This window comes from Rhea pennata, chromosome 22 (genome assembly GCF_028389875.1).
Source record: "Rhea pennata isolate bPtePen1 chromosome 22, bPtePen1.pri, whole genome shotgun sequence".
In the NCBI taxonomy this organism is placed as follows: Eukaryota; Metazoa; Chordata; class Aves; order Rheiformes; family Rheidae; genus Rhea; species Rhea pennata.
This window is the reverse complement of record NC_084684.1, coordinates 5,837,384-5,855,743: the sequence shown is the minus strand read 5'-3', so window position 1 is coordinate 5,855,743 and position 18,360 is coordinate 5,837,384. Positions and strand designations below refer to the sequence as shown.

General features: G+C 40.7%; 1 protein-coding gene across 5 annotated transcripts in view; it reads left to right on the top strand.

The window, feature by feature from the left end:
• The window catches only part of C1QTNF12 (C1q and TNF related 12), a 34,851-nt gene extending 17,244 nt beyond the window's left edge, over window positions 1-17,607 (top strand). For 3 of the 5 annotated variants that reach the window (XM_062593233.1, XM_062593232.1, XM_062593236.1), the window contains 7 exons: window positions 1,272-1,391; window positions 2,568-2,679; window positions 2,947-3,128; window positions 8,329-8,437; window positions 8,971-9,061; window positions 14,525-14,603; window positions 15,245-17,607. In XM_062593233.1, coding sequence (XP_062449217.1) covers window positions 1,272-1,391; window positions 2,568-2,679; window positions 2,947-3,128; window positions 8,329-8,437; window positions 8,971-9,061; window positions 14,525-14,603; window positions 15,245-15,343 — 792 coding nt within the window. In that variant the 3' untranslated portion in view covers window positions 15,344-17,607. Of the gene's footprint in view, window positions 1-1,271; window positions 1,392-2,567; window positions 2,680-2,946; window positions 3,129-8,328; window positions 8,550-8,970; window positions 9,062-10,163; window positions 10,278-14,524; window positions 14,604-15,244 lie in introns of those variants that run through there. The other 2 variants (XM_062593235.1, XM_062593237.1) reach the window with 2 other exon arrangements.
• The last annotated feature ends 753 nt before the right edge of the window (window positions 17,608-18,360 follow it).

The following is an 18,360-nucleotide window of genomic DNA, read 5'->3' as shown; positions in this document are numbered from 1 at the left end:
CTCTGAGAAGTGGCAAATGCTTTAAGGAGCCAAATAAGACATGGAGTGAGCAGACTTGGATAATTTTGCTAGCTTCATTGCACTGAAAGCACCTTGTAAGGTCACTGTTGCTGCAGAGGCCACTGTATGCAGAGCTGTAACATCTGAGCAGTGGCAGAACTGTGTCCAGTAGTCTCAGAATGGCAAGAGCTTAATAAAAATGAGCAAACACTTCCAGATCTGAAAAGTGCACTGTTGTTGACAGACTTTGTTTTTATACTTTTCCTGCTCCCATATTATTTCCTCCCTGCTGAATGGTGACAAATGGGTCAGTATTGATTTATTTTAATTCATTTAAGCTTTTAGTGATCTAGGATTCCTTTCAATGTTCTCTAACCCACTTCTACCTTCTGTTACTTTTCTGCTTGAATTTTCATCTGTACCTGTTCCATCTCACTGGGAGAAGAAAAATCTTGTTTTTTTGAATAAATTTCAAATGTTGGCAAAAGTAATGATTTTTGGGGGACGGGAGAGAGTTGTTTGTTTTGTTTTTTAGATTTGAAATATTCATTGTAGTATTTCTGCACTGTCTTTTTCATCAATTAATCTGAATTCCTAATATGATTCATGAAACTTTGGAGGGGCTTGTGCTTTTATCCTCACTGTAATGAACATTTGGCAGGCTGGTGTGTGAACAGATTGGAACCTCCATAGTCATCAGTTAGTTGTTTTTGGCAGGAGGTTGGCATGGTATTGATGATAAATGATTTCTTGTGCTATTTTTTAAATTTCAAGTTAGAAGTTCATCCCCAGCCCAGGAGAACAACAATAGGAATAGCTTTCAATCATTTCTGATTGTCTATGCAAGATGAGTACTGGGAATTAGAGCCCAACATGAAGTGGACCCAAACTCCTAAAAACAGATGCTGTTTTTTTTCCAGACTTTGTTTCAAAGGAGTCCAGAACTAGGCACTGTAATCTCTCTGCTTCTCTAGGTGGTTTATCTATGGCTGTGATTATTATACTTGCAGATAATAAGAAAGGGCAGGTAGTTAAATCTACAAGCAGGCATCTTTTCTCTGGTCAGACATGGACTTTGTTTTTCATGTGACTTGTTTTTCTTTGTATGTTCATCTGTATTCTATAACCTGTAATTTGAAAACTATGGAACATTCCAAGGTTTTCTGTTGGTTTAGGTAGTAGACAACAGTCTGGAGACTTTGCATTCTCTGAATTTATGTAGTGGCTGAAGAGGTACAATGACATCAATCTTTATTCTTATTTCTCTTCAGATTCTAGAATCTCCAGATCCTCGAATTACAGATCCACGACGTACCTGGATCTCCTTTGTTCACCGCCCGGATGATGGCAACACCTCCAAAAGGAGATGCAAAGGGAAAGACAAGAAATTAGTAGGTTATTGCTAGATTGACACCAGCTAACAAATGTGCACCATGGCTTCCCTTCCCACTGCTGTTACACACGGTGTTTTTTGCGTTCCCAGCTTTTGCATTCCTACCCCAGAGATCACATTTTCGTTTGTTTCATTTCTTAAAATATTTTTGAGAAGTTTGGGATAATAAGTGCTATATACTTTGTAAGGTGGTGTTTGTGCATTCCACTGTCAGCACTGATAATTGTTTAAACCAGCTGTTTCTTGAACTGAAAGTAGTCTTTTTTTCTGCTGAATGCAAAGAAGATTAATGTTTTTCTTTCACTATAAAACACAGACATCTCAATAGATTGTAATCAAGGTATGGACAAATTTTCACAAGCTATATTTATTTCAAATTAATGAGTTACTGTTCATCTGCTCAGTGACAATTGATCATGTGTACCATTCTTAATCTGCTGCTTAGACAATCTTGAATATGATTGAAATGAATTCCTTTTATTTCCTGGTGAGCAGATAGACAGAAGTGCTTCCAAGTAGGTTTGCTGCAGTTTACTGGATGAAACAGGAACTCCCAGGCAACAATATACGTCAAAAGAACATTGATAACTCTACTGCATGTTCATACTACCAGTTTAAAGTTTAAAGTTTTGTGGAAAACCTTTTCCAGGTGTTTTGAATTAACTGGTTCCTTTTTGGTGGGAGTTCTACTGTCATACCAAACATTCACATACTTAATGTGATCACTATGTCAAGCAATATATATTAATAATGTGAAATGTAGCTAGGCGGCTGTTCTAGTTAGCAGATAGGCAGAATAAGAAGCAGCTTAAAGATTGCTGGTTTGTTACTTTGGCAATACTGGAAGATAAAGAAGCAGCAAATGTAGCCTTGTGCCTGTTGTGCTTCACGGTATTTGTAGGTACCTGAAGAACTTGTCAGTGTTTACTCAAGCGACATTTATCCTCCCACATAAATACATGAGTAAATTCCAAGTGCTGGAATTCACTGATGACTGGAGAGCCAGTTTAAGATTTACTACATAAGTCCTTTAGTTGGGCTGACAGCAGAAAGGGGCAGGCCGACCACGTGGCTGACAGATTTGTAGACCTTATTCATAGCTGACAGAATTTTCAGGGTGTCAGTGCAATTGCCTCGTTCTAATTTCAATATTTTTCTTTGGGTACTTCATTAGCGTGGCCTTGTTGGGCCGCCGGGACCTCCTGGCCCCCAGGGACCTCCAGGAGCACCTGGTGCAGAAGTCACCCGGGAAGTCCTTCTGCAGGAGTTTAAGGATATATTAAAAGGTACAGATCATAAGACTTTCTTGCTTCTGTGACCTATTTCTTTCAATAAACATCATGGTATAAAAAAGGAACCATCTTTGCAAATGTTTACTCTAAAGCATTCCCTTACCTAGCAATGAAAAGTTAATGTTGTTATTATTTTCTCTAGTGCGTAGTCCAAATATAAGAGTTGAGTGTAGAGAAAGGGTCTAATCACACAGCTAATGGCTTCGTAGATTAGGCTGTTAAACTAAATCTTTCTTCCTCTACTTTTTCTTTTCTCCTCAGAAGCCATTGAGCGGCGGACATCCCTGGCTATTTCAGCCCATCCTAGCCAGCTACCTCCACTCCTACTCTCTTTGGAAGAGGTTTCACCCCACAGACGCATAGAGGAGGCATTTCACTGCAAGCTAAAAGGACAAGTTGTTGTAGATAAGAAGACCTTGGTAGAACTTCAGAACTTCCAGTCGGTGAGAGGGAGTCACAGACAGAACATCTGCAGCTCCACAAAAGCCATTGTGCATAGATCAGATATAGCTCCCCTAGGCTGCGGAGCTGCTAGGTGGCTCTGTAGATGATGGTATTTCCTGAAAGGGAAATCAGCTCCCAGAAGTTCATCTCAGCTTCATGCTGTGAATACAGCACTATGTTTTTGTAATTGATAGAGGTGGGATCTCATATGGCAATATCTGCCTTAATGCTCAACTGCAGTAGGATAAGCATTTAGTTTTGAGTCCACTCCTTCCTGACAAACTTGAGAGGAAGACTTTTTTCTCTTGCAGCTCAGTTGAGTATCATTACAGTTCTTACTGAAGTGCTAACAGGTCTCACAGGTCCAAACAATAGCCTGTCATTTCATTTCAGTTAGCGATAGACTTGTCCACATTTGGCATTAGTCTGAAGGATCTGTTTTGTTTTCAGTGCACATTTTCATCTAGAGAAACTTTCAGATGTAGAAGAATGTCAGAAGCAGAAAAAAGTCACTTGGCATAGATTTGTGAGCACGCAAACAAAACCCATTGTTTTGTTAGATGGGTCAGTCTTGGTGATAAAAGTCTGTAGGTAATGTCTTACAGAGGACTAATAAATGTTATTTATACAAGTTCATTATGGTTATGTTATAATGATAAGCATACCATTAGCTGTAGGTCATTATAAGTACAGTTAAAAGCAACCTATTGAATTTGATAAGTTATTAAAACTTCTGTTAACCACTTATGAACCAGTTGTAAATAGGATATGAATTTGAAGTATAAATGTTAGGTGCAAAGTACTAGCTGAATACACATCATTATTTGGTTATTTTGGAGACTTATTTTGGACTTTGCAATCAAAAAGACTTTCTAATAGCACAGAGCCTTTATGTACATGGCTGCTTTTGTGATGTGACAAGAAGACTTTGAAATATGAGAACAGGGAATTTAGTGCTGGCTAGATGAGTGGACAGTGAGGTGGATTGAGAACTGGCTGAAAGGTGGAGCTCGGAGGGTGTCATCAGTGGCACAGAGTCTAGTTGGAGGCCTGTAGCTGGTGGAGTTCCCCAAGGCTCAGTACTGGGTCCCATCCTGTTCAACTTCTTCATCGATGACCTGGATGAAGGGACAGAGCGCCTCCTCAGCAAGTTTGCTGATGATACCAAACTGGGAGGAGTGGCTGATACACTCGAGGGCTGTTTTGCCATTCAGAGAGACCTGGACAGGCTGGAGAGTTGTGCAGAGAGGAACCTCATGAAGTTCAAAAAGGGCAAGTGCAGAGTCCTGCACCTAGGGACGAATAACCCCATGCATCAGCCTCTAAGGATGGAGTCTCCATTCTTGGAGATATTCAGAGATTGCCTGGATGCAATCCTATCTAACATGTTCTAGGTGACCCTGCTTGAGTGGGGAGGGTTGGACTACATGAGCTCCAAAGGTCCCTTCCAACCTCAACCATTCTGTGATTCTGTGAATATGGCTCTCAGTCAGCAGTGTTTGCTGACACTATCCTTCTAGTCAGTGCTGAGCCTTCCTGGCAGCTGCACTGAGTCCTGTCTCTGAAGAATCCTGTCTACAGATCCTTCCCTGTGGAGTAACTTTGCTTTTAGAAAGACTTCTCACAGCTGCAGGACTAGAGGCAGTGGTTATGTTGCTGGATGGATTGCTTTCTTGAATCTTTCCCAGATACACTAGTGGAAGCGTGGTTCGACAGTGCTGTGGGTGCTGGCACAGAGGCAAGATTGTACTTGAAGTGTGGGCAAGGCTAGAGAGATGTGCTGCCTCATTAGTTAGAAGAAAAAATATGAATAAAGACATCTCGGCATTCTGCGTAGGCTGATGCTTCCCAGGCTTTGTTATCATACGCTTAGCTACTTTTTAATTGCTCCTGGCCCAGAAGCTGATGTGGGAGGGCTGACAAGCCTCTGGATGCCAGCCTTTCAACTTTGGGACAAGAAGTGTCTAGTTTTAGCTTGTGCTCTGACATAGGGTGCATTTAGCAGGGAAGGAGACAGTGGATGCTCTTACAAAAATGAAAGTGTTAGAAAGTCCAAGGGAGACAAAGAACTCTCCTACCCTTGTCCTGTCAGTTTAACAGTGTAGAGAGCCAAGAGTTTGATACCTCCTGTTGAAATGATAGGAAATGAATCTTATTCTTGGCTTTGGACTAGCTCCAAAGCATTTTGAGATAAGTGGAAAGACAATGTGTGCTGGAAAAGGACCTAGCACCTACGCTGTTGTCTGAGGCTGGTGTGTCTGTCACTCTGACATAGAGTGTTCAGAGAGCTTGATGGTCTTCTCATTCTTTCATGCTAATTCTTCTCCAACAACATTCCTTCTTCCTCTTCCTCTTGGTCTCAAAATTTCCTTAGTATGTGGAATGAAACAGGTGATACTCCTTCCCTCTACCTCCAAACCCTCAGTCTTTTAGGTTTCTGACAATTGCTGCTTGCAAATGCTTTCAGAAATACACTTTACATAGCAAGACTTGATGTAACTGCAGCCTCCGACAATCCCCCAAGGAAGTGGGATTTACTTGGGGCCCAAGCATATCACTGAAGCCATACCAGATCATTTAAGGCTAAGGTGGCGCATGTGCTGTTCATCCTGAAAGATCTAGAAGTTCTAATGTATCTCCTGTCTTGAGATTAAGCTAAGTGTCTATGGCAGTTGAATTTTAATGTTGCTCTTGGGAGATCAGGGGATCCCCTGTGCTTTATGGTTGCCGCCCAGCACAATTTATCCATTTCTTTAATAACAGATAAGTAGATGCATCTGCAGTGTTTCCAGTGAAAAATGAAACTGACAGTTCACATCTCAAATCCTCTATACATAGTTTCTACTTTCCATTAGGAAGTAAATTATGAAATAGTACGTTATGGAGTGTATGAGAGAGATACGGGCTGAGGAAGAGAAACTTTGCAGAGAATGGTTGCACACTAGCGTGTTTACTTGTTTTCAGGCTAGTTGTTGAAATAGCAAGTTAACAAATTGTTAGTTTCTCAGGTATAAATTCCTGCAGTAGTTGAAGCAGCAAATGTAGTGTGGAGCTCTAACTAGCATGGAGTTTAATGGAGTATTTTTGCCCAGAGAAACCTCTTCTTTTTCAAAGCCAACACTTTGCATTGTTTACTTCTATGAGCAGAATAATAACAAAGCCACAAAGGGCATGAACAGACAGGAATACTTTATCAGTGATAATTTACTGGTGCCTAAAATTGCCTTCCATGCTCAGTCAATCGTTTTGGAATTAGGCTGCTGATTCTGTTAATAGCTGTAACAAGAAAGGAATGAATTAACTGTTAGGAACAGTTTCACACATACAGGGCTTATAGGTCTGCTCTCATAGTGATGTAAATCAAAATTAGTGCTACCACAAATGATGGAGTAGTACTAGCATATGAAGAGAATCAGTCATATTTCATAGTCTTTGCAGGGTAGCTGTTATTGTGTGCACATGTATAAAGAAGATAGAGCTCCTTTTGTGTGTGTATATATATGTGTGTGCATATGCACACACCAATGCATATTGATAAATAAAGGGACTTAGAGATCATGGTATGAAATCTATTTGTTTTTCAGTCCATTGTTAGTGTTTTCCCCATTATACATGTTTGATGTAGTGAGAAAAGCAATTGCTATTGTCCATTTTCACTACCATGAGTGTACATAAAACATTTCTAGCAAAATTTCATAAAATTTAAGACTATAGCTGTATCCTGAACTGGGGATTATTCTTCTGTGAGCCTTACCTGGGATTTGCTGAATTAGAAAATTTGTCAATTTGCTAATTTTTTTGCTAATTTGCTATTAAAATTTGCTAAAATTTGCAGGTTAGTAATTTCAGTCCTTCTACAGTGTAGCAACTCTGTACACAAACACCACTATATCCAAATATCTTCAGCCTTACTTCCTTTCAAAGAGAAAGCTAAATAAGTGATTCCTATTCTGCACTGTGCAAGCTTGCAATTTCTGGCCATGATGGATCAGAATGAGAAGGCATTTAATTTCCCTCTGATATTTGAACAAAGTTGTTCTGCCACTTTTCTGTAATCTAATAGCATCTACAGCAACACTGGTACCAGTTCTGGCACTGGATCTCAGGCCTCTCTCTCCATCTACTGTTTGCAAGTGTTCTCAAATGTTGCACTGTTGATATCTATTGAGATTGTCCAGTTAGGCATTTTTGTATATAGTAGAATATACCATGTGTGCATGTCTTTACAAAGTCAGGTTTGAACAGCTCTTCTGTCCCACCAGACCACTACAGGACAAATCTCTCAGGAGAGCATTCATAGGAATGCATTTACATTGCACACAATGCCCTTGTGGTGGAAGCAGAGTCTGACTAATGTGCTTTCTTGGCCCACTGAAGCCAATTGCTGCTTCTTCACAGCTCTAGCCAAATCCATATCAAGCAGGCCAAAACTAACAATAAACACTTCATGCAGAGTTTATTTTAGCCTAACTCAGATAATCTGCTGTGAGTCTAACTTGAGACTGCTTCCTTGCCATAAGGAGATACTGAATGCTGTTTCACTAGGTTTTTGCCTATTCTGTAGAATCCAAGGCCAGAAGAGGAGAATGAAGCTAAATATGGAACCTGTAAGAATTCAAGGGGTGTTTTTTTAACAGCATCAGAGCAGTCTGACTTAGACCTGAAGTGGGTAAACAATCTCTGGAGACCCATATGATTGTTTCCTCTGTATTTGTATCACAAAAACATTGTATAAGCTATCAGGATTTTAGTTTGGGGACACTACTGGACCCGTCTAGGAAGTCTTTGGAAGTTGGAGGAACCCCTTGACCCACATAATGGGAATATTGCATATCAGAACATCAGTGGAGGCTCGTGGCCACTAGGACCAGCAGAGTGTAGGGATGCAGTAGGCAAGGTCAGAAATAGGGTAGCAGAACGGCTGCTGAAAGACTTAAGCCTTGGACAGGCAAAGCCAAGATGAGTTAGCAGAGTTGGATAATGAGTAATAAGGGTATCTTCACACCTGATACTGATAATTTTGCCTTTTTAGGGCATCAAATGCTTAGAGAGTGTTCATTCATAAGATGCATTCTAGTGAGATAAGGCAATTTTTTTCAGCTCTATCTTCATGCATGACAGGTTTTATTTTCGTTGTGGGCAGATGTTATTGTTGAGGATGCTGGGGATTGTTCAAGGTCTAATTTTCTTATTTTACAGCCTCTGGCTAAAGGAGCTTTTCTCCGGGGGACAGGCTTAAATCTGGCAACCGGACGTTTCACAGCACCTGTGTCTGGCATCTACCAGTTTTCAGCCAACATCCACATCGGTGAGTTGGTCCACAGAAACCTTCTCTATACCACTGGAGAGGTGCAGCAAAGATTCCTGGAATACTGTCTGGGTCTTGCTTGGATCCTGTCTGATCTGAAACACGTGCAATGGTAGGTCTTTGCAGTGAGCTCTCAGCAATCACTTTGGTAACTTGATCTGAAACCCTGGCCTTAGAGCTGGGTAGCCTCACAAGCTGATAGCCGTAACAAGCTACTCCACTGAAAACCAAACAAATCAATGCTCCTTATGGGATATGATATTAGGGACCAAATACATAGATGTAGGGAAGGTATGACTTCAATAAAAGACATTAGAAAGAACAAACATGGTGGGATAAAGATGAATCGAGACAGTTTTAGCTGTGCATGTCACCAGTGCATTCCTCCAATTATATTCATCCTTTGCTGATGTTTTAAGGATGCTTTCCTAAGAAGCTACAACGTTATTGGTAACTCTGTTAAGCCAAACACCAGCAAGTCGTTGTCTGCTATGTTGCAAATGTGTTCATTTTTGTTCCACTGCTTTCCTAAGACCACAGTGAGTTGAAGAGTAAAGTCCAGCTCCGAGCAAGAGACAATGTCCGAGTGTTGATCTGCATTGAATCTCTCTGCCACCGCTACCTGTGAGTTACTGCAATGCTGTCTTGTCAATTATTTTTGTCAGATGCCATGTGAACAGGAAACACCTTACAAACTTCCTTTCAAAAACCTCGTGGACCATCACAAAGTGTCCTGAATGTTGGTCTCCTAACAGGTTCCAAATTTAGTGGAATATACAGGTGTGTAGGGAGTTGTAGTATCTTTTATTAATCCAGCTAACAGAGCTGAAAATAAATTATCAAACTTTTAGGCATGACCTGAAAAATATGCAACAAATTCCAAGCTAAAAGTCATCAGCACAACAGCTCTTAAAAGATGTCATAATTAAGTCTAAACTAACTTTTTTTTAAAACCAGCTGGCTTTAGTTCCATTCATTGATAAGCTGTGGCAGCAGTGAAGTCAGTGCAAGACTCATAGATACTCTGGAAAATTTTATGGCTATTTCAGGACAGAGGCAGCTGATGTCCTTGTGGAGGCAGTGAATTTGACAGGCCAGTGCGTCAATCAGCTATGCAGATCAGATTCACCAAGAATGAATTTTGAACCAAAAATGCTTGTAGAACTTTTTCTAAGAGAGTGATTCCACCTAGCCTTTAGGCTTTGTGTGTTTTTTTTTTTCCCCAGGTTTTTAAATTTTCGGTGTATAGTGCTAATTGCTCTATATAAATAAATACTGCATATGTTGAGAGAGTTGTGAATGAAATGGTTTGAAATTGGATGTAGCTACGAGTGCAGAAAGTAGAAGACAGCGAGGGAGATGGAAGATAAGACTCTTCTGTCACGTTTTTCAGAGGCTACACTGTGATTATGGTTCTGAAATACAGAAGCTGTTGTGATTTTTTCAAGTTTTATTAGCTGTGAATATGGTTCCTTACCTGTCCTGACTTCGCACAACCCCACACTCATTAGTTGTTTCCTGAACTTAACAGCCAAAGCATTTTGCTAATTCACTGCAGTGTACAAGCTGTTGTTTTGCTAACCTATTTGACCCACCAACTCGATCATTTTTCTGAGGGTAGATGTCCCTGAACACCCAGCACTCAGCTATTATCATAAATGTACAGAATGGGAGGAATGCTTTAATTTCATATCAGAGATAGTTAGCTCACTTTTTGTAATTTCAGCTGCATTCTGAATGGAGCATGGCATTTCACAGATGTTGCCATTCAAAGTGCTGGAATGATGAGAAGAATGAATAGGTAGAAAACTAAAGTGTATGGGTGCTGAAGCAGAAAGTGCAGGACTTGCCTAAAGGTATATCATACCTACTCACTGCCCTTAGCAGTCTTGTGGAGCTTACTCAGATGATTATGCAGAATTTTCCTCTGCTGGGGGCCATTAACAAACCTCTGCAAGACAAGCTCTTTCATTAGGCCATGGCAAGCTTTGGTGTCACCCCTTGTGTGATGGGCTATGCCATCAGCTGCTGTTTACTGTGCTTCTGTTACCCCTTCTGTTGCAGCACAGAACTGGCCTGTGCCTTAGAAAAGGCTAGCTTCCTGAGAAGGAGACTGTCAGGTTTTGTTTGGAGGAAGGGGCTGGCAAACACCTGGAAGGACTGAAATGCGCCTTGAAGAGGGCAGCACTGCTTGCATGGCTCATCCCCTGCCTCTGCAGTTGTGGCTTGGCCTTTGTTGTGGAAGAAGAAATGCCTGTGGAGAGCTATGCAGATCATCTGCTCTGCCCTGCCCACAAATCCCCTAGGATGGCTGCAGCAACACTTTTACAATAACTCCACTGAAACATATCCATAAAACAACTCCAGAAATACTGTTTAAAATCCAGAAAATTTCTTCTGGACTGGCCACTCCAGCCTTCATGACTTGGAGCACTGCAAATGGGACTGACCTCCCCATGGCACTTCAAGTTAAAGACTTTATTGGAGCATAAATTTGACATGTGATGTCATATAATAAATATCAGCTCTCACTCTTAGGTTTCATTGGCCTATGGAAAAGACCCTGTTTGTGCCAGAATACCCATTAGTAACTAGGGTAGCAGGGAGCTGTGTGCCCACTGACTGGGTAGGAAGACAAGGAGCCTGCTAATCAGAGCAGCTGACACCTATTTGGCTTTGTAGACTATTTTATAACAATTTTTTATGACTGCAGGACTTTCAGTGAGGCAGTGACAGTCTGGCTGTAGCTGCAATGTCAGATGCAGGAGGGAGGTGCATTTTCTTCCCTCATGAAGGGATGCCTTATGCTCTGGTAAACTGCAGGACTAATGGGACATCTCATTTCTGGCACCTGTGAGAAATCCTTGAGCTCATGCTAAGAACTTACTTGAGCCTTTGATGCTGAATGCTTTAAGGGGAACCCAAGCTTTTATTTGCATGGTTGGAACAGGCATGAGTAGGGTGGAATGTTATTGCCCTTTTTACTGGTAGCTCTTACAATTTCCCTTTGCATAGTGCAGATCCCCATTCCTATGTTTCACTATGCATGGCAAAGACCACTTACATTCAAGCAATCAGACAAGTTTTCCTTTCTGCAGCGCCAGACCTTCTTCATTGCACCTCCAGCAAACTCATCTTATCTTAGCAGTTTCATCAAGAGCAGGACTTATGCCCCTATCCCTTGGACTCCCCATGGACAGACACTGAAGGTCCACAGAATCTTTTGTTTAAATCAATATTCCCAGTTGGTAGTGTTGACCTGGTGAAGTTTTCAATAAAGATTTGCATGAGCCATTGGATGAAACTTAGGAAGACAACCAAGATTATTTAAAAGTGAAATTATCCTGTAGATCTCCAAGGTATTTTTCCTTTCTGAACTCTATTCTACATTGTTTTCAGTTACAGAATAATACAAAGCATCTAAATTCAGTTTTCAAATAGCACGAAACTTCTGATTTCTCCAAGGTTTAGAGAGTACTACAAGGAAACTGAGATAGCTGAAAGTAATTACCTGAATATAGGTGAAATGGTTATCACATCTGCTTTACATGCTGAAGGTCCTGGGTTCAAGCCCCAGTGGAACCCGCACCAGGAAATCTTTGAGAGGTTGGACTAGATGATCTCCAGAGGTCCCTTCCAACCTTACTGATTCTGTGATTCTGTGAAATCTGATTGTCATTTTTTAGGGATCTGTGGAGTGGGTGCCAACGGAAAAGGATCTCATTATATGTTCATTAGAAACCTATTTTCAGAATATTTCTTAAACCTGATCTCATTACTTGAAAATAAGTCTCTGATTTATAGAACCTAAGAAGCCATTGCATGTTGGCTTGGAAATTCTTTGTTTTAAAGACATGATATTTTTAGAGCCTGAAGCACTTTGGAAATAATTGACAGTAAATACTTTTTCAAGCAGGAAAGATAAACCATTTCAAAAAATAAACGAAGATACCAGTGATTAGTTATCTGACTGCCTTCCTTATCTGATTCCCAAAACTCTCGCTGCTTTGATGAAGACATTAGAAAGCATAGCAGATCTCTTCTGGGAGGCTCACTATTCTCTCCAAGGACAGCGTCTGTCTGTGCCTCTTTTTTCCTTTGCTGTCCATTTCAGTCATCCTTACAGTACCATTATTGAAGAATGGATGTCAGTCTCTGACTGCTTTAAACATGGCTTTACTCTTGCTTTCTTGTTCTTGTAAACACTGGCACAAAGACTTAGCCATGCATGCTGTGGTGGTGTGGCTTAGCCTCACCTGAATGGGAAGCTTCCCTATAGGTTACTGAAAGTACTGTGCCTTCCTGCATTGCAGATCTTTTCCTCTGTAAACTCCTAACAAACTCTTCTGGTACCAGCTGGGATGTGTGTAAACAACTTGTCACCTAGTGCCAAGGCAGATTTACTGGGATGCTTTGAGGTTAGTTTGCCATTCTGAAGAATTTATAGCTGCATGTTCCAAAAAACAGTAGAAGAAACTTTTTTTTTTACTTAGTCACAACTGACTCAAATAATAATTGTTTAGATTAGCTCAAGCTCTATGATGTCTGACTCACAGATTTTCTCAGGTCTCCAGTGTAGCCATTTATGATCTGTTGTCCCACAAGGCTGTCCTCGGCTGAGTGAGTTTAAAAGCAGTGAGAGTAAAGTGGGATCAGCACTGGTCTGAGACATCTCTCATTCTCATATGGTGCGTGAGAATATGACTGGTCTGTAGAGTGGAAGGAAGGTGGGTGGAGGGATGGGAACCTGTCTGGACAGACATTCTACTAGCACAGGCTGATTTGCTACCAGTGCTTGTGGAATTTCCTGAGGATGTCTATGTACACAGTCATTCATTTTAGGGAGCTGAAAGAGCCCTGAGGGCTTTCAGCAGAGGGAAATGGAAACCGAGAGGCAAGGAGACAGTCAGAGTAGGAGAGATTAATGGTGGGAAGTTCCCATCCAAGTTAAGCTTTTGGCAGGATATGATACATAGACTGAGTTCTTCAATCAAACTGGTGCCAAGTGTCTTGCTCTCTCTGGGCCAAATTGCCCCTACCTTGTATGCATATTATTGGAAAAGGGACTGGAAACAAGGCATGCTTGCACTTGCTAGATTTTGTCATTGCCCCTTCACACACAGACAGACAGACACACACACACACACACACAGAGAGAGAGAGAGAGAGAGAGAGAGAGAGAGAGAGAAGATGAGTTAGTTTTTTTGGGAAAACAACTAGAGCTGCTATCCACTGGCACAGCAGATTTCAGAAGAACCAGCCAGGCAAGGAGCTCTGTGCTTTTATATCGCTTTGGAGCTGTGCTTACATGGGTTATTCTGTTGCTGTCTTAGGCACCTCCCTCCACTCATACAAAGAAGCAGAGTTCCAGAAATAGAGGATGCCGTAGAGAGAGGATGTCCTACATCTTACTACTGCAAGCAACATGAGGTTGCTAGAATATTAGGATGTTAGAAAAGGACAATACTGAGGGGATACCTGGAGCTCTCCCTCAAACTTTAAATGCAACACAATTTCTTTGGATTGTAGGTGAGCCTTGAGTCGAATGTCCTCCCAAAACAGCTTTCTGCTGCAGAGTATGTTTAGTATTGTTAAGGTGAAATAGTCTTTCACACCTTGGAAATTAATGGACTGCATATAGAAAGGCTCTTTGTAGAACAGCAGAAGTATAAGCTGCTGTGGGAGTCAACAAACTGTTGGATGTGACATGTAGATAAATCTAGAAGACATGTTTAGCATCTGTGTGAGACTGGGAGCTCGAGACCACAGGACCTTCTAAAAGGCCTCTGTTGCAGGAAGTGGCTCCTAGTTCCTGGTCCCAATTGTTTCAAATTCACAATCCTGTGTGCTTAGTAGTCTTCCATTAGTTACTACAGTGAAGTCGTGGTTCCACGGTTCTTTATTCATGGCATCTGATTACTCGTAGTCTCCACTAAACTGGCCTCTTGTTTAGTATGGAAGGATGCTAGAACACCAGGTCCTATCTCTAGGGAGGCCATGAGACAATTTTGCTGTTTTACATACTGCTGTTGTGACTGCCTTAGGTGTTTACCCTGTTTATTCCATTTTTATTTTGCTACTATTTAGGTCTTTGGAAGTCATCGCTGGTCTGGAAAGTAACAGCAAAATCTTCACTGTCTATGTGCATGGCTTACTGCAACTGCAGGTAAGCCTTCACAGACTGGAAATCAATGTGCTACTTTGTCACAAACAGAGTATGGCAAGATGTGGAGTGCTTTACTAGCACGGCTGAATTTTCGCCAAGAAGCAGGTGAAGTTTTTTATTAACCTCCTTTCTAAGGTTAAAGAGGTTAAATGACTTACCTGGAGTGACTGGAGAGAATCTGTGACAGGGACAGGAAAAAAAGCCAGACTTCCCTGTTGCACGTTCTCATCTTAAACCACAGTAGCAATCTTCCCTCTAAAAAATGACAATGAATAATTTTCTCTCTCAAATCTCCATTCTGATGTCCTGCCCTGCATTGTCAAGAAGGGCATCATATTTTGCATTTAGAGAAGGGAATGTGAAACAGAGATAGTCGCTTGGCTGCAGTCACCCAGAAAGAGCCTGGTGCAGTAAGGACCTAGTTCAGTAATAAACCTAGAGCACCATTTCACTACAGAAAATTTCCTCCACCATGAAATCTTCAGTGCTGCGATGAAAATGATCGATCAGGTCCTATCCCCAGGAGTTACAGAAAAGGACACGAGATTCCTGTGCTCAGCTCATGGTACTGAAATGCTTTTATTTCTCATATTATACTGAGCTATCAGTTTTTTTCTTTCCCTTTTATTCTCTCTGTGCAGGCTGGTCAGTACACCTCCATATTTGTGGACAACAGTGCAGGAGCTCCCATCACTATTCAGAATGGATCAGATTTCATGGGCATGTTAATGGGTGTGTAACATCAACATCTGCAGCAGTGTAACAGGGAAGAATATGAATCAGAGCCTTGCAGTATATGTATGACTTAAGAAATGTTTACTTTGACCCTTGAGGACTGCTTCCTATAACTCGTTGGCATCTTTTTAAATGCAATGAAGAGGCTTTTCTTTTGCAGACACTTCAGCTTGCTTTCAGGGGTTTTTCAAGGTGCACACCAATTCATCATAAAAATATATTTTTATAATTCAGAAACAAATGCTATACTATTCAACTTGTGCTTCACCAGATGCTCACTGAACAATACACTGAAGTTTGGAATTTGTTGCTTTATAACTTTGTCACAATAACACTGGTAATCAGTATGTCTTTGGCATTTATTTTTGAGGTGTTTGAGTTTGTAAATGAAGGATTCAGAGGTAAAGTAAAGCAGTGGCTATATTCTCTGTGTTGTGGAGGAAGAGGACAAGCATTTGCCAGCAAAACTGTTTTTTCATATAATTGGAAAAGGTATAGGCACTCTGTCTTACTCAAACTTGGATATACCTGGCAAGAGGCACATTGGGTACTCAGACAATGCCCACTTTGCAGGTGTGAATGTAAGGCCTGAACTCTTTAATTGTCGTCGTTTGCATCTAAATATTTCCTTGATCTATTGATGAAACTGGACACTTTGCCTGCATAGTTTTGTTTATGAAGGGCTAAGATCAACCAGGCAAGAGCACCAATTCCAGCATGATCAACATGTATTCTTATGTTTTAATAAGATGTAAATTTGGTTTTGGTTATATATTCATTTTAAAATGTGTTAAATTACGCTAGAACCAAAAGGCAGACAAAGCAAGACTAGTAGCCTTAGATCAGATATGGCACCTGTTTATGGTGCTTGTTTGACTGCATAGAAATAATGAACGAAAACCTCAGAAAAGACTTACTTCCACTGGGTGACCAGGGTCATATAAAGTCTATGTGAGCTGTATTTGGAGATTGTAAGTGCTGTCAAAGACCTTCTGAAAGCCAACTTGAAGGTAGTGACTGTGTTCTGGGTTTGTATAAGTCTCAGTTTGCAAAATTGATCCTCAAAAGCAGCTTTCCATGTAACACCAGACTATAAACTCATCTTAACAAAGTCAAAAGATATTGACACTTCATGTGTCAGCCAGAATGTTGCCCAAGATGTGGTTAACAACTGAGTAATAAAAAAAGAAGAAGAAAAAAAAAGAAAAATACCCACCTACACCCATTTCATGTACCTCTATAGTTTTCCCCCTGTTGATTCAATTTAGCTAAGGAAATGTCTGGATAACAATCTAACAGATAGATAGCAGCAAGACCAAAAGTGGAGTCCAGATATTTGATCCTGAATGTCCATGGTGAATAGGAGATATCCATTGTACAATGTTGTAATTTTTGATGATCTGCTGCAATATCTTCATACAATGAAAACAGAGACTGCTGGGGACGCCAGGAGGCATGCAAGGTTGTCATCTATTGCTGTGTTTGTAAGTCAGGATGATCAGTATATGCTGTTTTGACAACCTCCAGTAATATTGCTATTGAGGTGGGTGCACAAACATACCTTATTTCAAGAGCTGTGGGAAAATCTGCTGAAACTGCTTTTTTCATCTCCATTCTCAATACTTGGAGACAGATCAGCAAAGGGAAAATACTGTTTAGTTCTCCCTTGAAGAATGTATTGCAGTGGTACCTAATGAAAAAGAGGAGAGAGTAGCAGGAGTAATCTAATAGTGCTATTCTATACACAGGTAAATTCATCCTTCTAGTCAATGGAATGAAATTGTTTGAACTACATCTGTGTCACTGTCTAAAATACAGGAGCTGTCAAGGTGTATGTTACCCTGAATTATTTCTAGCTTCACAATACATGTTAGCAATTCTTTTTTCTTTTTCTTTTTCTTTTTTTTTTTTTTTTTTTTTGTAATATAATTTGGGAAGAATGCACTTCTAAATACAGGCTGTGGTACTCCCCTGGCAGATGGAATCCACACCTATGGAAAGGCATAGCAAGTAGCCACACTATTGATTTTGGAGCTTTGGAAAGCACAAAACACATATGAATATCGCTAACCCTATCAACAAAGGTTGGCTGTTTACGTTGGGTTTTGATGGAATAGATGTAGTCAGGGCAAGGGCCCTATATCCCAACATGTATTACTCTACTGTACTTTATATTGTGTGAATATTTGTAATAAATTGGGCTGTTTCATATATGACTTACAGCAACAAAATCAGTGTGTTGTGACATTCAATGTATATTGTTACACCTATGGGCTTTTTTGAACAAACTCTCACTGTTCTTGATAAATCAGAGTTAAAATATTTATTTTGTTGTAGAACTAAAAGTGTTGTCTGACTTTGTTTGGGATTTATGATCTTCCCCTGCTGCCTCCCCACCATTGCATTTTACCCCTATGCACCTTTTAGGAAGAGATAAATTGTTCTGCCTTTATTTATATAAGGAGTGCTGTCCTGACAGGTGTGTCCCCAGTGTACTAGATGCTGTCTAAATGCATAGTCAAATAGTCCTGAGGAGCATACAGCCTTAACAGTGAAGGCTTACATTTTCCTTGGAAGAGGGAAAGATTTGCTTGTGGACCCCATTGGAAAAGTAATAGAGCTATGTCTTGATATCTCTTAGCATGTTCTTTTCTCTAAGCCACACTGCCTTTCTGGTCAGACCAGTAAAGAGTGTGGGTCTGATCCAGGAAAGACTCAATCTATAGTGTTGGGAAAAGAAGCCAAATTAGCAGAAGAAATGACATTCTCTCTTTTGAGTTTGTCCTGAGTTCACTGCCAACAGTGGAAAGATGGTGGGGTTTTGATCAGTTCTTTTTATCCTCAGTGCAAGAAGAGTCATTGCTTAGGAAATTTTCCTGTGCATCAGTGCGGGACTCTTTGAGCTCTGAAAGCCATGAGGCTGCAGCTCTCTTGTATCATGGGACTTTACCAGCAGTCAATGCAAGTTTGAAATTATCCTTCCAGCAGTAAGACGGCAGTAAGATGAAACAAAACATTTTAA